An 18,279-nucleotide genomic window follows, 5' to 3' on the forward strand; every position below is an offset into this window, starting at 1 on the left:
TGTAAAAAAAAAAAAAAAAGAAGAATAATCTGTTGCATAAACGGCATAATCCGCTATGCAATGGGAGCTAGCGCTGATTTTTAGCCCCCGCTCACAGCACACTTTAGACAGATGAGAGGTCGTCCCAGGCCTCATGCGCAGTGGGGAGAAACGATGTCTGTAGTATCGCAACCCCCAAACTATGCTCATATAGTGTGAGATCTAAAAAAAACAACAAACAAACAAAATTTACAGTACTGAACAGTGCTTCTTTTCTTATTGAAAAAAAACCCACTGAATTTTTTGGTTAATGTTTTGAAGGACGCTAGAATGGATTAATGGCATTTCCATTCATTTAAATGGCTCCACCAAAATAATAAATAAATAAATCTATATTTAAAAATTATATATATTGAAAAAAATCCGCCAATAAGGTAGTTGGGTGCCAAACCGCGAGAACGCAGGGGTCCAGTGTACTGACGTCATATCCTGGCAGAACCTCACGGGGGCAGCGTTGCTCCTAGCAAAGCTCTGGCTCTTTTCGACGAAGAAGACCTCTTCCGTTTTCCTTTCCTCTCCCACCCGCTCCTCCGCCATCACGGAGTATTGAACAAAAACCAATGTCGATTTAAATGGGGAGAACGCGAAGAACGGAAGAAAGCCCCTAAACCTTGTGACAGCACCCAGCGGAGCATGAAGCGCCCCCGCGGGGATTTATGACATCATCCCACAATGCGGACTCGCCATTCGGCTTCCAGTATCGCTATAATCGCTAACTACCGCCGCCGCTAATTAGCGTGCGATTGCGATAGCGGCCGCTCTTTTCCCCCCGCTAGCTCGGTTAGCTTGACAGCTAGCTAGCTGTCACTAAAGCACTCGACCGGCCACTTTTCATTCATGTCGCCTGCAACATTGCGTCCGATATTCACCGGCAGCGTCGGGATGGCGACCAGTTTGAGTCACGGCGTCGACAGGCAGAATGCAGTTTACTCGCGCTGAGTAGACTGCAGCAGCGCTGGGGTGGGGGGAGAAAAAGGGGAGTGAGACCTACATTTTTCCAGCCAGGCCGGTTAGCTAGCTTTGGCTAGCTACAGTGGATACCAAAAGCCACGGTAAGACACGCTTAAAAAAATCAAAAACATTTATCCTTATACACTCTTCAGGGAATTTTAGAGACGTTTTCACGCTCGGCAGCAATAGAAAATACGGTTCACCCTGAAATTGATGACTTTTCTTCAAGTGTCCATAAATACACTAAATGGAAATATATTAAAATCTTAATCTTACATGCAGGTGCTACAAAAATTTCAGACATGAATCGTGACCCTTGTCTACTAAAATGTAATTTAAATCAAGGATCAAAGTGGAATTGCTGTAAATGTGTGTGTCTATTTATGACATTTGGAACAATATTCAAGGAAGGCTTGCAACACGGATTGAACTGTCTGTGTTTCCACTACATTTGCATAGCTTCCCGCAGAAACAGGCACCTTTTGTTTTTTTTAAGAGTCATACAAGATGTCCTAATAAAGAGGGTGTTGTCGAAAATAAAGGAGAAACCCACGCTCAGTTGCTGACTTTTAAATTCACAAGAGAAGCATGCTAAGAATTTATGAAAACCTTTGTGTTAAAATGTAGATGCAAGTGTCAAAATTCTTAACAGCAGCAATGTTAGCACATTAAGAGGTTATACTTAATCATAATTTGTCTGTTATTCTACATGTGAATTAATAAGTCCGTTTTTTTTATAATGAAAAAAATGCATGCCAAGATTTTACACCGGCCTGTATGTTTAGTCTTTGAAGTCTATTAAGCGTAAGACCATTAAGATCACTATCAGTGTCACTCGTGCAATATTTATGTGCAAGAAAACACATGGTGCAATATGGCTTTGTGTAACACAATGTTGCCGTTTTTAACCTAATGCTTCCTCCGCGGAGTCTTGCTGTGTGGAGTTTGAATGATCTATTTATGAAAGAAAAAAAAAGGTGTTCCATTCTTCCCATAAAGCTTAAAAAAATAAAATAAAATTATGGATTTTTTTTAGTAAGAAAAAAATCACTTTATAGTATTGTACTGTACTTTTTAAAATTATATAGGATATTAATTTGTTAGCTGGCTATGGATTTTTGAATTGTGTGTTTGTGGACTTTGCTCAGGCAAAGTTATGTTTTAAATACTCTCACATAAAAACAAACAAACATGCATGTTAGGTTAATTGAAAACTCTAAATTGTCCCTGGCCTGGGTGTGAATATGAGCATGAATGATTGCTCATATCTGCATAGCAAGCGTCAGTCAGCCGGGATTGGCTCAGCTCACCCGTGAATGGGGGGAAAAGCAGTCTAGAAGATAGATGGATCATATTGTGGTGATTGGTGTGTTTTTTTATATGAGCTTGACCGTGCGTGTGCAGCATTTATCTGGAATGACATCGCCGCGGATGGACAGCTTCCCGTTATAATCGAGCTGAGTGCTTGCTTTAGGCTTGGTTGCAAAATTGAAAGGTCGGCTTCAAACAACCAGCTTCCTCATTAACAGCTCAAAAAGCTTTCCTGTTTGATGTCCGTTCATTTCATGTCGCGAGGTGATCATGTGCCAATCGAAACGTACCGTGTACTTTGTTTTCACTCTGGACTTTGGTCAAAATCGAATTGCTTTTAAATTCCATTGTGTATCTTGTTTAAGATAGGTGAGTAGTGTACAATGACAATAGTGCTAATAACTTTGATAACCATTTTACAATTTTTGTCTGGTATCAACCCTGACCGCGCTCACTCCTTTTGTGTCCCTCCGATCCCGTTGGCCAGGCGCTGGTCATGCCCTCGAGTGTGCGGGCCGGGAGCCTGAAGGACCCGGAGGTGGCTGAGCTCTTCTGCAGGGAGGATCCTGAGAAGCTCTTCACCGACCTGCGGGAGATCGGACATGGGAGCTTTGGGGCTGTGTACTTTGTGAGTTCGGCGTAGCTATTCTCTGTTAGCAGCCAGATAAACATTTGCAGGGATTTATTTATTTATTTATTTATTTATTATTTTTTTGAACATTTGTCACCATCTAAATCAGCACCAGCATTTTGGTCCAAACGCTAACACTGCAAGCGTTAATTGGAAGCTGAGAAGTGACGAATGAATGAATCAACAGCATAGAGTGAAAGTGGAAGATCTGATTTTAGTCATGCAGATTTTTTTTTTTCTCACAGTGTGATGTAATATTGGTGAAATGTTAAGTGTAGGGCCTAACGAGTAATCAGCCGGATGAATCTGCATCAGCCCAAAAAATAAAATAAAAATCCATCGCGATGGTGCACGTGACACTTGTTGGATGTAAAAATGATTTAAAATATCGTTATTAGGCCCATGACATCCGCACCAATGAGGTGGTGGCCATCAAGAAGATGTCCTACAGTGGCAAGCAGTCCAATGAGGTAACAGCCGTGGCCATCAATAACTGTCATCTGTCGACTCTGCCGGCTCATCCGCACTGTGCTTGGCGTCTCAGAAGTGGCAAGATATCATCAAGGAAGTGAAGTTCCTCCAGAAACTGCGCCACCCCAACACAGTCGAGTACCACGGCTGCTACTTGCGGGAGCACACGGCATGGGTAAGTGCGGCGAAACAGATGTGACCGAGTGTCGGCGCAAATCATCGTTCGTAAGTGTAGCTGGAAAATCTCCATTGGGGTCAAAGTGTGAAAGTTGTTAATGGTGCTCTTTATGAGACATAAATGGCATTGCGCGCTTTCACGCTGGCTGTCTCTCTGGCAGCTGGTGATGGAATACTGCTTGGGATCAGCTTCTGACCTTTTGGAAGGTAAGGGGGGGAAAAAATCTTGTCATGTGTGATGTGATTGGTTACACTTCTTTACTTTGATATCTCGTGACATCTCTTCACGTAGTCCATAAGAAGCCCCTCCAAGAAGTGGAAATAGCTGCTATTACCCATGGTGCACTGCAGGGACTTGTCTATCTTCACTCTCACAACATGATTCATAGGTATGCTGCTTTGTCCGCATTTGAATGAATTTCGTCATTGCTGTTGTGCTGAGCTGCCATTTTCGCCTGCGTTTCCACTCAGGGATGTGAAAGCAGGAAACATCTTGCTAACGGAGCCCGGTCAGGTCAAACTGGGCGACTTTGGCTCGGCCTCCATCGTCGCCCCGGCCAACTCTTTTGTCGGAACACCGTACTGGTAGGACGTTAAAAAAAAAAAAAACTTTTTTTTTTTTTTTTTTTTTAAATCCCGGATGTCCTCTTGTGATCCGTTGAGGATGAATGCAAATGTTTGTTTTGGCTCCTCCTCTCAGGATGGCACCCGAGGTGATCCTGGCCATGGATGAGGGTCAATACGATGGGAAGGTGGATGTGTGGTCACTTGGCATCACCTGCATAGAGCTGGGTAAGAGGTGGACGCAAAAAGTGCCCACCACGACCCCGATTGCTTTTTGTTTTCATCTGACTTGTGTTCCCATCTAGCGGAAAGGAAGCCTCCTCTGTTCAACATGAATGCAATGAGTGCCTTATACCACATCGCACAGAACGAGAGCCCCGTGTTGCAGTCCAATCACTGGTGAGAGATTTAAAAAAAATAAAAATAAAATAAAAATTTGGGCAGCTAAATGATCACATTTGATCGGCTCCCTCAAATACTAACAATGTCTTCTAGGTCGGATTATTTCCGCAATTTTGTGGACTCGTGCTTGCAGAAGATCGCCCAGGACAGACCGACCTCGGACGTGCTGCTCAAGGTGCACGTCCACACAAAGCTCGTCGTCCTGCTACCACATTGTATGCTAATTGGAACTTCCCCATTTTCTTTTCACCCCTTTTTTTTCTCCCGTCCAGCACCATTTCCTGTGCAGAGAGCGTCCCATGACCAGCGTGATGGACCTCATTGCGCGCACCAAGGATGCCGTCCGCGAGCTGGACAACCTTCAGTACAGGAAGATGAAGAAAATCCTTTTCCACGAGGCGCACAACGGGCCTGCGCCGGAAGGAGCCGACGAAGAAGAGGTACCTTTAGCGCATCGCTCTTTGCGACAGTCGCGCGAGGACCTGAAGCAGCCGCATTTGAGAACTGCATTTGTTTGGTCCATCCTGCCTTTGTAGCTAACCCGTCGATGTATATTGTGAGTTTGAAACCTTTTTCCCTTTCGTACAAAAGGCTTTTGTTGCCATTGATTTTCCAAACAGTTGACTTCTTGTCAAAAGGAAATGATGGAATTTGGGGGAATGTCGGGGTGCACTTCTCAGGTCAAACGGCCTGTTTCTAATAGTTTTTCTATTTACAGCACACGAGTGAACGAGTTCAAATGATTTCCTTCATCAACACTCGCTTCCTAAAATAATTTGACTGCCTCTTTTCAGGACGTGGAGCAGTACATGCTGCGCACGGGCACGGTCAACAGCATGGAAAGCTCCCACTCGCTGCCGTCCATGTCCATCAGCGCCAGCTCCCAAAGCAGCTCGGTCAACAGCCTGGCGGACGGCTCGGACGACAGCGGCGAGATGGCCATGATGCAGGAGGGCGAGCACACCGTCACCTCCAACAGCTCCGTCCTGCACAAGCCGCTGGTCAGTCCCAGGCCATGTTTTATTACCGTCGGCGTGAAATGCGTCTCAATTTCGCCTCATTGGCGTTTGGCAAACTGGGTGGGACAGATGTAAGATTGCACCACCTACAGGAAAAGTCAAGTCATTGCAATACATACGAAAGGAAGAGGGGGGATCAAGGAGGAAAAGATACAAGGGGAAAAAATGTCTCCCGCCCTTCTATTGAAGCTGACCTTGACCTATCCACTGTTGTCATTCTCTGCAGAGCCACGATAACATCTATGATGACCCCTACCAGCCGGAAGTGGACTTGCAACGAGATGCCTCATCCGCCGGCGTGGGTGGGGCAGGAGGAGGGGGCGGAGGAGGAGGTGGAGGAGGAGGAGGAGGAGGTGGAGGAGGCAGGCGCCGTCGAGGCCGTGACCATTTCGCCACCATCCGGACCGCCTCGCTCGTCACCCGCCAGATCCAAGAACACGAGCAGGGATCGGCCCTGAGAGAGCAGATGTCCGGGTAAAGCGACAAAATGTAACATCAGCACTTTGTGAGGTCCAACGAATACCCGAACGTCCAAAAATCTGAATTAGACTATAACTCTCTACCTCTAAAGTTGCTGGTGTTTGCGCCAACACTTGTTTTCGGTCCGTGCAGGTACAAGCGAATGCGTCGGCAGCATCAGAAACAGTTGATGGGTCTTGAAAACAAGCTGAAGGCAGAGATGGACGAACACCAGCTGAGATTGGACAAGGAACTGGAGAACCAGAGAAACAGCTTCTCGATGGAGGGTGAAAAGTTGTGCAAGAAGCACTCGGCTATCATGGACAAGGAGGTGAGATGTTGTATCACAAGTAGGGCTGTGCTATTATTCGAAATTATTTAAAAAAAAGGAAAATAACTAATTTAATAAAATTGTTTCATCCAAAAGGAACTTGCTAATCGATAATTGTGATTAATATATTCTTCATAATTGAGCAGCCCTAATCACAAGTATGGTATTTTAGCAAAATACTCCTTTGTGAAACTACCTTAAAAATGTAAAATTATTTAATGTACTCGTTTTTACTTTAAAAAATATGTATGTTTAAAAAAAGAATAAGGATTTGTTTTTAAACTTGATTAACAATGTTGAATGTAGATGTAAAATGGTTCAACATTTTAAAACTTATTAAAAAAAAATAATTTATAATTAAGAAAAAAAAGATAAATAAATGCCACTAATATTAGATATGTATTTTATTATAGTTTTTATTTGTTAATTTAAAAAAATAGAGGACAAATTATGGAATAGTTGGTCTTACCATAAAAATTTAAAATTTGTCATTTTATAAATCACAGAAAAAAGTATAGTTTGCAAATTTGGATGAATGATTTTGATCAAATTCACTGGATGTGAAATTGAGGTTTTTCTTTTTTCCCTCCGCTCAGACCAAGGCGGTCCTGACTGAGGAGAAGAAGTTCCAGCAACACATACTGGGCCAGCAAAAGAAGGAATTGACAGGTCTGCTGGAGTCGCAAAAACGGCAGTATCGACAACGCAAGGAGCAGCTCAAAGAGGTACAGGATATAATTATTATTTTTTTTAAATATCTACCCCATTTCTGGCAGCACAAACCCAAGAAATTGCTCTTTGCGTGCTTGTGTGACTCAAGGAGCTGAACGAGAACCAGTCGACGCCCAAGCGGGAGAAGCAGGAGTGGCTGGTGCACCAGAAGGAGTGTCTGCAGCAGCACCAGGCGGAGGAGGAATCGGGTCTGCTGAGGCGGCAGAGGCAGTATTATGAGCTCCAGAGTCGCCAGTACAAGAGGAAGATGCTGCTGGCGCGCCACAACCTGGAGCAGGATCTCCTCCGAGAGGTAAGCCGGAGTCTGCTTGAAGACATATTTTTTTTGAGGGGGGGGAGGGGGGGGGCAAGTTGCGTATATGTTTTCTCTCTGTTTGCCGTTCTCCATCCACCAGGAGCTGAACAAGAAGCAGACGCTGAAGGACCTGGAGTGCGCCATGCTGCTGCGCCACCACGAGTCCACGCAGGAGCTGGAGTTCCGCCAGCTGAGCCTGGTGCAGCGCACCCGGGCCGAGCTGATCCGCACCCAGCACCAGACGGAGCTCACCAACCAGATGGAGTACAACAAGCGGCGCGAACAGGAGCTGCGTCAGAAGCACGCCGTGGAGGTCCGGCAGCAGCCCAAGAGCCTGAAAGTGAGTGACGACCAGAGCCGGGCGGGAGAGGAAGCCCACTTAGAACAGATAGAGACGAGGGAGGAGGACGGAGAAGGCGCCGACTGCGCGCGTGATGATGACGACGTGAAGCCAAATAGAAGAGAGTGCTGGGAGGTAGAGAACCCGAGCGGGGACCACGACGGGTTAGAAAACCGAGACGTGACCAAAGAGATACTCGGCGAAGCGATTAATCAGGGCACTGAATATTTACACGACGATGCTATGGAACCAAACCGAAGAGAAGGCTCCGAAGGGGTGCGAGAGGTGGTCAAAGGGGTTGAGTGGGATGGCGCAGAATTTAGAGAGCAGGACGAACGTTCAACCGGGGGCGAGGATGACCAGAACACCAAATTTGTGCTTGATGGGAGGGAAGGCTGGCAAAATGAGGAAAATGAAACCGACGATTTGAAGCTAAACCGAGAGTCTGATGAGCACGAGGGCTGGGAAGAGGCGAGGGAGGTGGAAGGCGTTCCGTGGGATGACGAGGAGGGGGGGGAGGAGGAGGAGGAGGAGGGCAGAGGCGTGGCCGACGGCTGCCCGTCCGAGTTCACCTCTCTCGAAAAGCGCCGCCGGCGTGAGCCGGAAGACCTGTCCGAGTTCTACTTCCCCGACGTCCCCGAGGAGCTGGAGGCCGCCCCCAGCGTCCCCCCCCCGCCTCCGTCCTCCCTCCCGTGGCTCTACTCTCACTCGGTGTGCCTGCTGCTGTCGCTGTGGGCCGCCGCCCGGCCCTCCAACCTCACGCTGCTGCTCCTGTGCGTCTTCCTCTTGTCCCTGCGCCGCTCGCCCCCGCCGCCCTCGCTCGGGTCGCTGCTCCTCTCCGCCGAGCTGGCCCTGCTGGCTCATTTCTTCTCCTACCTCCTCCTGCGCTCCTGCTTCTCGCTCTCCTTCTCCTCCTATTTGTCGCTCGGCCTGTGGGCCAGCGGCCTGCTGAGTTTGGGGCTGTCCCTCAGCTTGGGGATGTACTACGTCCCCATGATTTTGGTATCCGCTTCCTTTTTGAGCTCGCCCTCCCTCTTCTTGTCGCTCTACCTGGCGGTGGTGCTGGTGGTGCGGCCGGCGCGCCGCTTCCTCCAACGCGCCCCCCGCAAAGTCAACCGGCTATGCATGCGCGTCCTATTCCGCCTGCCGCGGCCGCTCTTCGCCGTGTGCCAGTCGCTGCTGGGCGGCGTGGCCGAGCGCAGCCTCTACGAGATGTTTCCCAAGGCGGGGCGCAACTGGGGGGTGCGGGGCTCCAAAATCCCCGTCCCCCTCAAGAGCCTCCCCTCAAATCAGCAAACTCGCAGCAAGCGGCCTTCCCGCCCGGCGCGGGCCGTCCTCTGCGTGAAGCAATTCGTCCGGCGCCCCCTGGGGGTCTTCGCCGATCTGGCCAACTCGCTGGTGCTCAGTTTAGCCGGGAAGCTGGTCCAGAAGCTCCCAGTTGGCGTTCGTCTCTGGTTGAGCCGGGCGGGGCTTTTCAAGAAGGGGCGGCCCAGTCGGCTGCCTCGGCTTCTGCCCCGCGAGGTGAGGGAGGCCAGGCTGAGGGAGCGGCTGAGGTGGGAGAGGGAGAGGCGGCGGAGGGAGGAGAGGGAGAAGATACTCCGCGATGATACCCGGTGGGAGTGCGGTCTGAGGAGAACAGCCTCGGGAAGGTTTGTCAGGGGGAAGGTTCGGCCGTGGAGATGAGAGCAGAGAAAAAAGGCGGAGCGAGTCAGAACTTGCACACGCGGGGGTGATCAATGCGGGTCATTCCTTCTTTCCAATTCGAAATTAAAAAGTGACGTTTATTTGATTGGACACAAGCAATGAAAAATGGCTTGTTTTTAAATTAGCTGGGAACCTGAACTGTAAAAACAAGCCACGGGACTAAATTAGATTTTAGTATTTAAATGATCGAGGTTACGTCGTTAGGCTACGTTAAGCTACGTTAGCTTGTTAGCCACCGCTCTCAGTATATAAAGAACGTATTATTGTAATCGTCTGAAAAGATCAAGCTTTTTTTGTTTTTTTGTTAAATGGAAACATTTGAAAATAACAAAATAGCTTTTTACGTTATTTAGATTTTTTTATTTTTTTTTTATGTTTGACGGATTGTCCGGTTCCATGCCCCGCCCCTCCCAGCCTCTCCATCATTAGCTATTGTGTTTTGGCCTCCCCCACAATCAAGCTTTAACATTTCATTATTTTGCTTTTTGTAAAAGTTCCTTAACATTTATTTTTTGTTCTTAATTTGTAAGACAATTTGAAGTTTTTTTTTTATTACCGTGTCTGTGCAATTTATTTTTATTTTTTTTCAATGTTCTTACTTTATACCTGCAACAAATGATGTCGGACGTTAAACGCGGACAACAAATGTGTCCCAACGTTGCCGCGAACAGCAAACACTAGCTTCCTGGGTCAGTAACGTGCAGCAAACGTCACCGTCAAATCTAGTGTGCGAGATATCAGATACTATTTGAGTCCAATTTCCATTTTTATTGCCGTTGATGCAATAATCTTGTTAGGTTTTACCATGTAAACAGTTAGATGCGTTCTTATTCGTCGCGTGAAGCCGTTGAGTGCCTTTTTTAAATATTTGCACAAAAGCCTTAAAATATTCTATGGAGAGATTTAAGTGAAGAGGGGAACGAGTCTATAACAGAACATATTCGAACTGTAGTATTAGATGTTTTTATTATATGAAGCCATATAGACAATCTTTTACGCAGAAGATTGCGTCCAAAGACTGAAAGTTCTTGAATGTGAAAGTGATTTTGTTTGATTAATACCAAACGTCCATTAAGTCGGACCAAAAAAAAGCAACCAAATGCATTGAACCCACGCTATTTGTGATGGAGAAAATCTTAGAGTAATCGACACCCTCCTTCAAAGAGCCTATAAAGTGAATCCGGAGATTTGTTTTGAAATACATTTTCCATTTTGAAGATGAGTCATGAAAATGTACACGTCTCGCAACTATGGAGGACTCATTTCTAGCAAGTGTTGTTGTTTTGAGCGTGGCTAAAATGTGCAGTTCACCCTGAACATGCATCTAAAGAGTGCCTCATCGTTGCCCGAGTGCGCGCATATTATTACCGAGAGGCTTGCGGAAGAGCAAAGAGAGGAATTTATTTATTTATAAAGTGTCATTTGACTGCCAGCCTGCGCACTGGGGCTTTCGGCTGGTGCAGCCACATTAGAGCGCCTCGTAGTTCACAGTGAGTGTGCGCACCTCACTATGAGAAATAAAGAATAAGGGGGAAAATGTAAAAAGTCTGATGTGACTGAACAACACCTCTTCCTGTGGCGTGTCAAATTGGCAAGACTTCACTGCTTTTCACTTTACAGGGTCTTTAAGTCATGTAATTGCCTATAGGTGCCACAAGATGGCGGCCACGGACTATGTTTGTTTTGATCAATTTCAATTCCTGCCAACAGATCCTTGGCACAAAGATTGCCACCACAATAGTGAGGATATGCTCCATACAAAAACAGAAAATTTTTGAATTGCAAATATGCGTTGGTTCACTGTCATTGAAATGAAGGCGCTTAATTTCAAGTCTACGGTGCAACAGGGTGCGTTTCTAAAGAAGTTCAAATGTGTCGTGCACGTTAGTGAGGACACCTTAGCAATATAGGATATAGAAGTTATTTTTGTTAAAAAAAAAAAAAAAAGCAAAACTCTCTCAGGGGAAACAGTTTGAGCTTTGCTTTTTTTTATTTTTATTTTTTTTGCTTTTCACATATTTAATTTGACTTAAGTTATTTGCCGTTGATTTCCATTTGTGTTTTGATTTGTACCCTGTTCCTCCGTGTATGTTTACGTGTTCGTATTGTGTTGTTGACACATCACCTCAACTTTTATATCTAATTGAAGCAGTATTTTATTTTTTTTAAAGAACAATACTGCGTTGTTCGGCAGCCTCTTGTTCTATTTATTCACATTTGGCTGTCTTGCTCACATGCTTTAAAAAAAAAAGAATGTCATATTTTTCTTTACACCAAAATAAATTCAGCTGTTAAACTCATTGTCTTGTTTGTTTTTATGATTTCAATTTCCTTTGTTGTCATTTATGTCCCCCCCCCTCCCCAATACCAGCCATTTTGTCATCGTGGTCACTTTTTTGTTTTTGTATCTTCATAAAGAAGACGACTCGGCTTTTTGTGGGATTTATGTAATGAATTTTTTTCTATTTTTATGGTTAAAGACAAACTACTATAATTTATCATCTGAATCTGCTGATTTTTGTATTTTATTATTTTATATATATATATATATATATATATATATATATATATAATATACTTAATCATTCTGTAACTAATGAGTGGTATAAAAAATGTTTGGTTGCTTTTTGTCAACATTTGCTACATGAAAATGTATTTTAAATTTTGCCTCATCAAAAAAAAAAATTTTAATAATTTTTTTACAATGACCATTTTCATAACATTTAATATTTTCTTTGTTTAAAAACACATTAAATCTTGTTTATTTTTGTAAATAAAAAATGAGTACAATATATAAATTTACATCTTGCATTTAAATTGGAAATAAAATACATACGAATACAATAATTTTCCATGCTGCATAATAAATTTTGATTTTTGTAGAGAACAGCCATCATGTATGCTAATTTATATTACAATAATTTTATCTTTTTTTTTTTTCTTTCATATTCCACACCAATTTAGAGCTAGCGATTGTTATCAAATCAAAATTGACAGAAACACAACAGTAACACGAAGATAGTGACCCCCCCCCCCCCCCCCCCCCCCCATGAAACCCTGATGTGTGCTGGACCTGGATCTCTTCCTGTCTCTGTCCTCTTCCCTCTATCCCCGCAGTCCAAAGAGCTGCAGATAAAGCGCCAGTTCCAGGACACGTGCAAGATCCAGACCCGCCAGTACAAGGCCCTTCGGAACCACCTTCTGGAGAACACGCCCAAATCGGACCACAAGGCCGTGCTGAAGCGGCTGAAGGACGAGCAGACCCGAAAGCTGGCCATCCTGGCCGAGCAGTACGACCACTCCATCAATGACATGCTGTCCACGCAGGCTGTGAGTCACGCCGGAAGTTTTTGTAGAGTCTCGGGCATAAAATCCAAACATACTCCTGGACAATTTCAGACGTTGTCAAGATAAAGCGAGACTCTTTGAATTGATTCGGTTTCAATTCGATAACAAGCTTCTTGTGCGCCCGGTCCTTTTTGTCTTCCTCGTAGCTGCGATTGGACGAGACGCAGGAGGCGGAGTACAAGGTGCTGCGCATGCAACTGCAGCAGGAACTCGAGCTGCTCAACGCCTACCAGAGCAAGATCAAGATCCACACGGACACGCAGCACGAGAGGGAGGTCAAGGACCTGGAGCAGAGGGTCTCCATCCGACGCGCACTGCTGGAGCAGAGGGTCAGCACTTTGTTGAACTTTTTACTATGATTTTTTTTTTTTTTTACAATAGAAATGTTATAATGTTAAGTTAAATATAGTCGTAGCAAAATCAGTCCGAATCCAGTAAAACAAAGGGGTTGCTTCAGTGAAAATGGCTGGGAGGGATTTAAGTGACTTAAGTGTTAAGCTTGAAAACTATTCAATTCTCTTTAACGCTTGAAGTCTTGTAGAGCTCCGCCTCTTCCCTCCCGTTGTGACAAATTAAGCTTCAGGAAGCACTTGTGATTATTATTATTTTTTTACTTCTCTAGATGGCGGTCTTGGCAACTTTTTATCTTTTAATCAAGAGCACCAACCAGAGGAGTCAAAAAATATCGCAAACGCTTCATGAAGCTTCGTTTTCCCATCGCTGGCTGTGAGAGCCGTTCAACATTATGTCGCCTCAAGATTGAAAGTCTGGATGTTTATTAGAAAATAATGAGTGGAAATAGTTTGGTTAGATACATCTGAGGAAACCTGTTCTGTTAAAATTATTAGCCATTGTTGCTAGCTAGCTCCCTAGCAGGTAAACAAGCACCATGGGAGCTAGCTACGGAGCTAGCAAGCTAACACCTGGGGCTAAAGCCAAACTGTGGCAGGGTTTTTACTTTCTGGACCTGGATTTGCTACCTGTTATTTATTACATCACTCATGGCTCAAAGACCTTTGAACAAGAAGTTGGAAAGATGCTTTTGTGTAGCATCAATGCCTTTTTGTCTGGGCCTTTCTTTAAATTTAAGGCTTAAGATCGTTTCGACTTCCACCTCGTCATGGTGTCCCCTCGTGTCCTCAGATCGAGGAGGAGATGCTGTCGCTCCAGAACGAGCGTTCCGAGCGCATCCGCACTCTTCTGGAGCGCCAAGCCAGCGAGATCGAGTCCTTCGACTCCGAGAGTTTACGCCTGGGCTTCAGCGGCATATCCCTCACAGGGCACTCGGGCGACGCCTACTCCAAGCAGGGTTACCCCAACGCGCCGCCGCCGCCGCCGACCCCCCGCTCCGCCGGCCACTGGAGCCACGGGGTGGGCGCGCCCCCGCCGCAACCGTCACGACGCAGCCACAACAGCGGCGGAGAGCGAAGGAGCGACTCCTCGTCCTCGCACCTGGCGCTGGCGCTTGCCATGGGGAGGGAGGGGGGCAGGGAGGCGCACCACTCGCCCCACTCCTCCTCTTCGTCGTCGTCCTCCTCGTCTTCCTCCCACCACCAGCGCCACCATCTCCCGCAGCACTACCACCACCAGAGCACACCGCAGTTGTACCGCGAGCGGGAGCGGGATAGGGACCGCGAACGGGAGAAGGAGCGGGACTGGCCCGGAGTGCGAGGACCCGGCGGAGATCTGGTCCACCCTCTGCCCTTGCCCTTTTCCCATCACCTGCCATCGCGCTCCTCCTCCCAGTCCCTCGCCATGCTACCTCCGCCACCCCCGGCCCCCCCGTCCGTCTCCGGCCCGTCGTCCTCCTCGTCTTCCTCCTCGTCCTCGCAGGGGGGGGTCTACGGGGGCATTCGCGCCGCCCCCAGCCTGATGGCTCTGAGAAACAGCCCCCAGCCTCTGAGGAGGACGGCGTCCGGCGGGGGGCCCGGGGCCGTCGCCGGCCCTGACGGCGTCCTGAGCCGGAGCACATCGGTCACCTCGCACATCTCCAACGGCTCGCACATCCCCTACTCCTAAGCTCGGGTTCTCAAACTTTTTGGGTGCAGGGGAGAATTTTTTTCTCATTTTCTGAACACCAGTTAAGCTACTTAAACAGTTACTTGTTCCAATATAGAGACTACAGTTAATCTCTACTATATACAGCTCTGGAAAAAATACAGTGAGTCTGAATGTGTCTAGTGGTACATGAAAGAATCACTTCCTAATTTAACTAATTGGAGTACAGTTCGTTTTATTAAAGAACAGTTCTTTTATAAGTAGTAATTTTATTTAATGTTTATGTGCAATTTTTATTGAATCATTAAATACTGTTTTTTTTTTTTTAAGTGGTGCTCGGTGTAAAATATTTACATTTGGATTATGTTAGTGGTTTATCGGATAGAACAAAATGGTCTCAATTTTTAACAGAGCTGTATATACCAAAAATTTGCGAGGAATCGATGCCCATCCAAAAAGTGTTGGAATTGCCAAAAGATGACACTAGATGGCAGCAAACCACTTTTTTTTTTTTTAGACATGGCTATGGCCCGACTAAACTAGGCTCCTGCCCTCACTTTAACATTTCCTGGGCTCAAGATGGCGCCAAAGCAATATTTTTTTATACACCATTTGGCTTTGGCGTGAACACAAAACATTGGCGAGTTTTTCTTTAGTCTCTCTCTAAAAAAAAAAAAAGTCTTATTCCCAAAACTAGGACTTAAATCATGTAATATGACCCTTTTGTTCTTTAAAAAGAGAAAGAGCGAGGCCGGTTAATTCAGTGGTGCCTTGACTTACAAGTTTTTGAGACACAAGCCGTCGCTCGGCAATTTTTTTTTTTTTTACTTTACCTTGTGAGCAAGAATTTGAGATACGAGCGCCAGTTGGTGGCAGTTTGGCAAATAGTGAACACTTCTTGAAATTTGAGGCTTCAGGCTATTGATTATGACACCCAATGAATGTTTGTTTCAAACTAAACAGTTTCATGTTATGAATTTCAATTAACTTTGCCTTAAAAGAGTGTGCTAGCATAATGCTAACACACAATGCAAAATTCCATAGACAAGCTAGTGAAAAATGGCAAATATTCGTAGTCATTGAAACAAATGCAATTCATAAGTCAAGGCACCACCATATATCACAATCATATCGATGTAAACATTTTGGGGGAACCCCCAGTTTGAGAACAACCATCCGAGCCCGGTTTAGGACAGTAGCTAACACAGGCTAATGCTAATGTTAGCTTGCCTGGACACTCGCGTTAGCCACTCAGGGTGGGAGAGACGAGAAAGGAATGTAACACCACACAACAAACAAAATAGTGGGGGGTTTTTTTTTTAATACTTTGTAGGACTTTTTCCTCTCTTCCTTATCTGAGCTGCACATTTGGCAGCCGCGTCTTCTTCTATGATGTTCTATGGCGGAATGGAGAAACCGAGAAGGCAGCAGGAAGGACGAGAGTCACTTGGTAATTGTTTTTGGTGTACGCACTGTACTTGTATGTAGTGTCCAGATATATAAGCGCCGCTAATTCAAGATAAAAGAGACGTCACTAAAATGGGTCCACTTGAGACCATTTTAAAAAAACAAAAACAAAAAATATTTAATGTTTGGTTAATTTTTTTGCATTTAGTGTAGGGGTTAAAAAACAAACAAAAATGTTGCTTGGAACGTCACCAATGCCTTTAAGGGTTTCTTAAAGGGATGTCACGTCGTCCAAATGTGTATTTGATGACCACAACTGAATGTTTGTAAAGAGAAAGAAGCAGTGTACAAATAAGGAAGATGATATTAATAATTTGAGGCATACATGACGTATTGAGTATCTTAACGTGTAGGCGTCACTTCAGTGCATGAGCTCGATGTGCAAAGTCATTCGTAAGCATCACCAAACATATTTGAAACGTAACGTAAGCCGTCTCACCGCCACACATTTTTGATCTTTATTGTACATATTTATGTGGAATATTATAAGCCGGTTTTATAGTGACGCAGATGCCGACGAGTCATTTTGATATACGGTACTGTATTCAAATAAGTGTCGAATTTCACAATTTCAGAGCCTAACGACTCCAAATGCATTTTCTAGAGTTGTCAATATGAACATAGGCAATCTTGATTGTAGCTGTCGTCGTATCATGTTCTCACTATTTCAAAAAAAGAAGAAAATACTGTCAGGTATGGTTTGTGTTTGAGGTATTAACGATTATTAATAAGGGATTATTGATAATTGTTAATCATTTATGTGTGTGTTGAACAGTGAAGTCTCGTTATGATGCCACTTTTTTTCCCCCCCCAAGACAATAATCAAAAGACACTACAGCAACGTGTTACATATACATTCATGTTTTCTGTTTGATTTCAGGTGTCATTCGGACACACGTGAGGCCGTCGCCGTTTGCTAGATTAAGATCGGCTCGGACTTGTTGAGCGTCGTAATCGTCCGCTTGAAGCCTTTACATGTTGTGACTTGTCAACAACAAATCATGTGACGTCTTCTCAAAACGGCGCAGAAATGTAATCGGGGCCAGCAACGTTAATATTAAAAACTGCTCCCGATGGCCTCATGTCCGTCGGAATGAAACCAAAACTAAATAGAAAATATATTTATGCATTTATATTAGTGGTGCTCCAATCAATCAGCCACCGATCTTGATCGGCCATTTTCCCTGGCAAAGTGTACCTGTGTCCAAATTCACAAGACTGGGTCCTCGGAAGGCCGAAATTGTCGGCTGCATGACGTCACTCGCGACGCGACAGCACGCACGGATTTATATAGATATGAATGGATTGTCAATACTGCTTGTCGGTAGCACATTGACCGACAATCCATTTATGTGTAAATCAGTCACAAATCCGTGCGTGCTGTTGAGTCGCTTCAGGAGTGACGTCACGCAGCCGACAAATTCGGCCTTCCGAGGAGCCAGCATTGTGAATTTGGACACAGGCTGTGTCAATCAATGCCGAATTTGTCGGGTGCATGACGTCACTCCTGGCGTGACTCGACAGCACGCATAGATTTACACATGAATGGAGTCCGGTTAATGCGCATTGCCAATCCATTCATATGTAAATCCATGCGGCGTGCAAGCTGTCGAGTCGCGCCGGTAGTGACGTCATGTAGACGAGAAATTCGGTCTTCGGAGGACCCAGCCTTGTGAATTTGGACACAAGCATTGCCAATCACAAAAATGGATCACCTGCAGCTTGTACTTTACAACCTGCCCCCAACTCAAGCCCCGCCCCATTTACCTAAAACTGCAGGTTAGAGAGTAAACCAGTAACTGAATCATTTGTCAGTTTGAAATAATCTCCTGTTTTAAGTATTTTAAATGGATGGGAATTTGGATTTTAATATTTTTTAACAAAAGATAATTGACAGATTCATTTGTTAGTGAGCAGCTCTAAAATTGAAAATCGGCAGCATAAAACACTGATCGGAACACCCCTAATATATATGTATATATACACTACAACCAAAAATGTGAAAGGTATTTTGGGGGTGAAATGACCACTTATTGGTAA

At 45.1% G+C, this 18,279-nt stretch overlaps 1 protein-coding gene and 1 long non-coding RNA gene across 3 annotated transcripts; one reads left to right on the forward strand and one right to left on the reverse strand.

Moving 5' to 3' along the window:
* The first annotated feature begins 525 nt into the window (after window positions 1–525).
* On the forward strand, window positions 526–16,925 carry taok2b (TAO kinase 2b). 2 transcript variants are annotated; one of them, XM_086064528.1, is made up of 20 exons: window positions 526–1,091; window positions 2,789–2,929; window positions 3,331–3,402; window positions 3,477–3,578; window positions 3,742–3,787; window positions 3,873–3,969; window positions 4,052–4,165; window positions 4,281–4,372; window positions 4,450–4,543; window positions 4,640–4,721; window positions 4,819–4,986; window positions 5,341–5,547; window positions 5,792–6,039; window positions 6,178–6,355; window positions 6,952–7,080; window positions 7,176–7,379; window positions 7,483–7,722; window positions 12,544–12,756; window positions 12,921–13,103; window positions 13,918–16,925. In XM_086064528.1, the coding sequence occupies exons 2-20, from the start codon at window positions 2,798–2,800 to the stop codon at window positions 14,791–14,793; spliced, it is 3,477 nt and encodes a 1,158-aa protein (XP_085920654.1). In that variant the 5' UTR covers window positions 526–1,091; window positions 2,789–2,797; the 3' UTR covers window positions 14,794–16,925. The 2 variants fall into 2 exon arrangements, with proteins under 2 accessions (XP_085920654.1, XP_085920653.1); XM_086064527.1 differs by lacking the exons at window positions 12,544–12,756; window positions 12,921–13,103; window positions 13,918–16,925 and having other exon boundaries at window positions 7,483–11,726.
* On the reverse strand, window positions 16,764–17,567 carry LOC147156453 (uncharacterized). The gene is made up of 2 exons (XR_015091708.1): window positions 17,438–17,567; window positions 16,764–16,901 (listed from the first exon to the last, which is right to left on the reverse strand). It is a non-coding gene; the product is annotated as an uncharacterized LOC147156453 (long non-coding RNA).
* Between the last annotated feature and the right edge of the window lie 712 nt (window positions 17,568–18,279).

Source organism: Leptonotus elevatus, chromosome 20 (assembly GCF_054856555.1).
Source record: "Leptonotus elevatus isolate MCC_2025b chromosome 20, RoL_Lele_1.0, whole genome shotgun sequence".
NCBI classification, from domain to species: domain Eukaryota; kingdom Metazoa; phylum Chordata; class Actinopteri; order Syngnathiformes; family Syngnathidae; genus Leptonotus; species Leptonotus elevatus.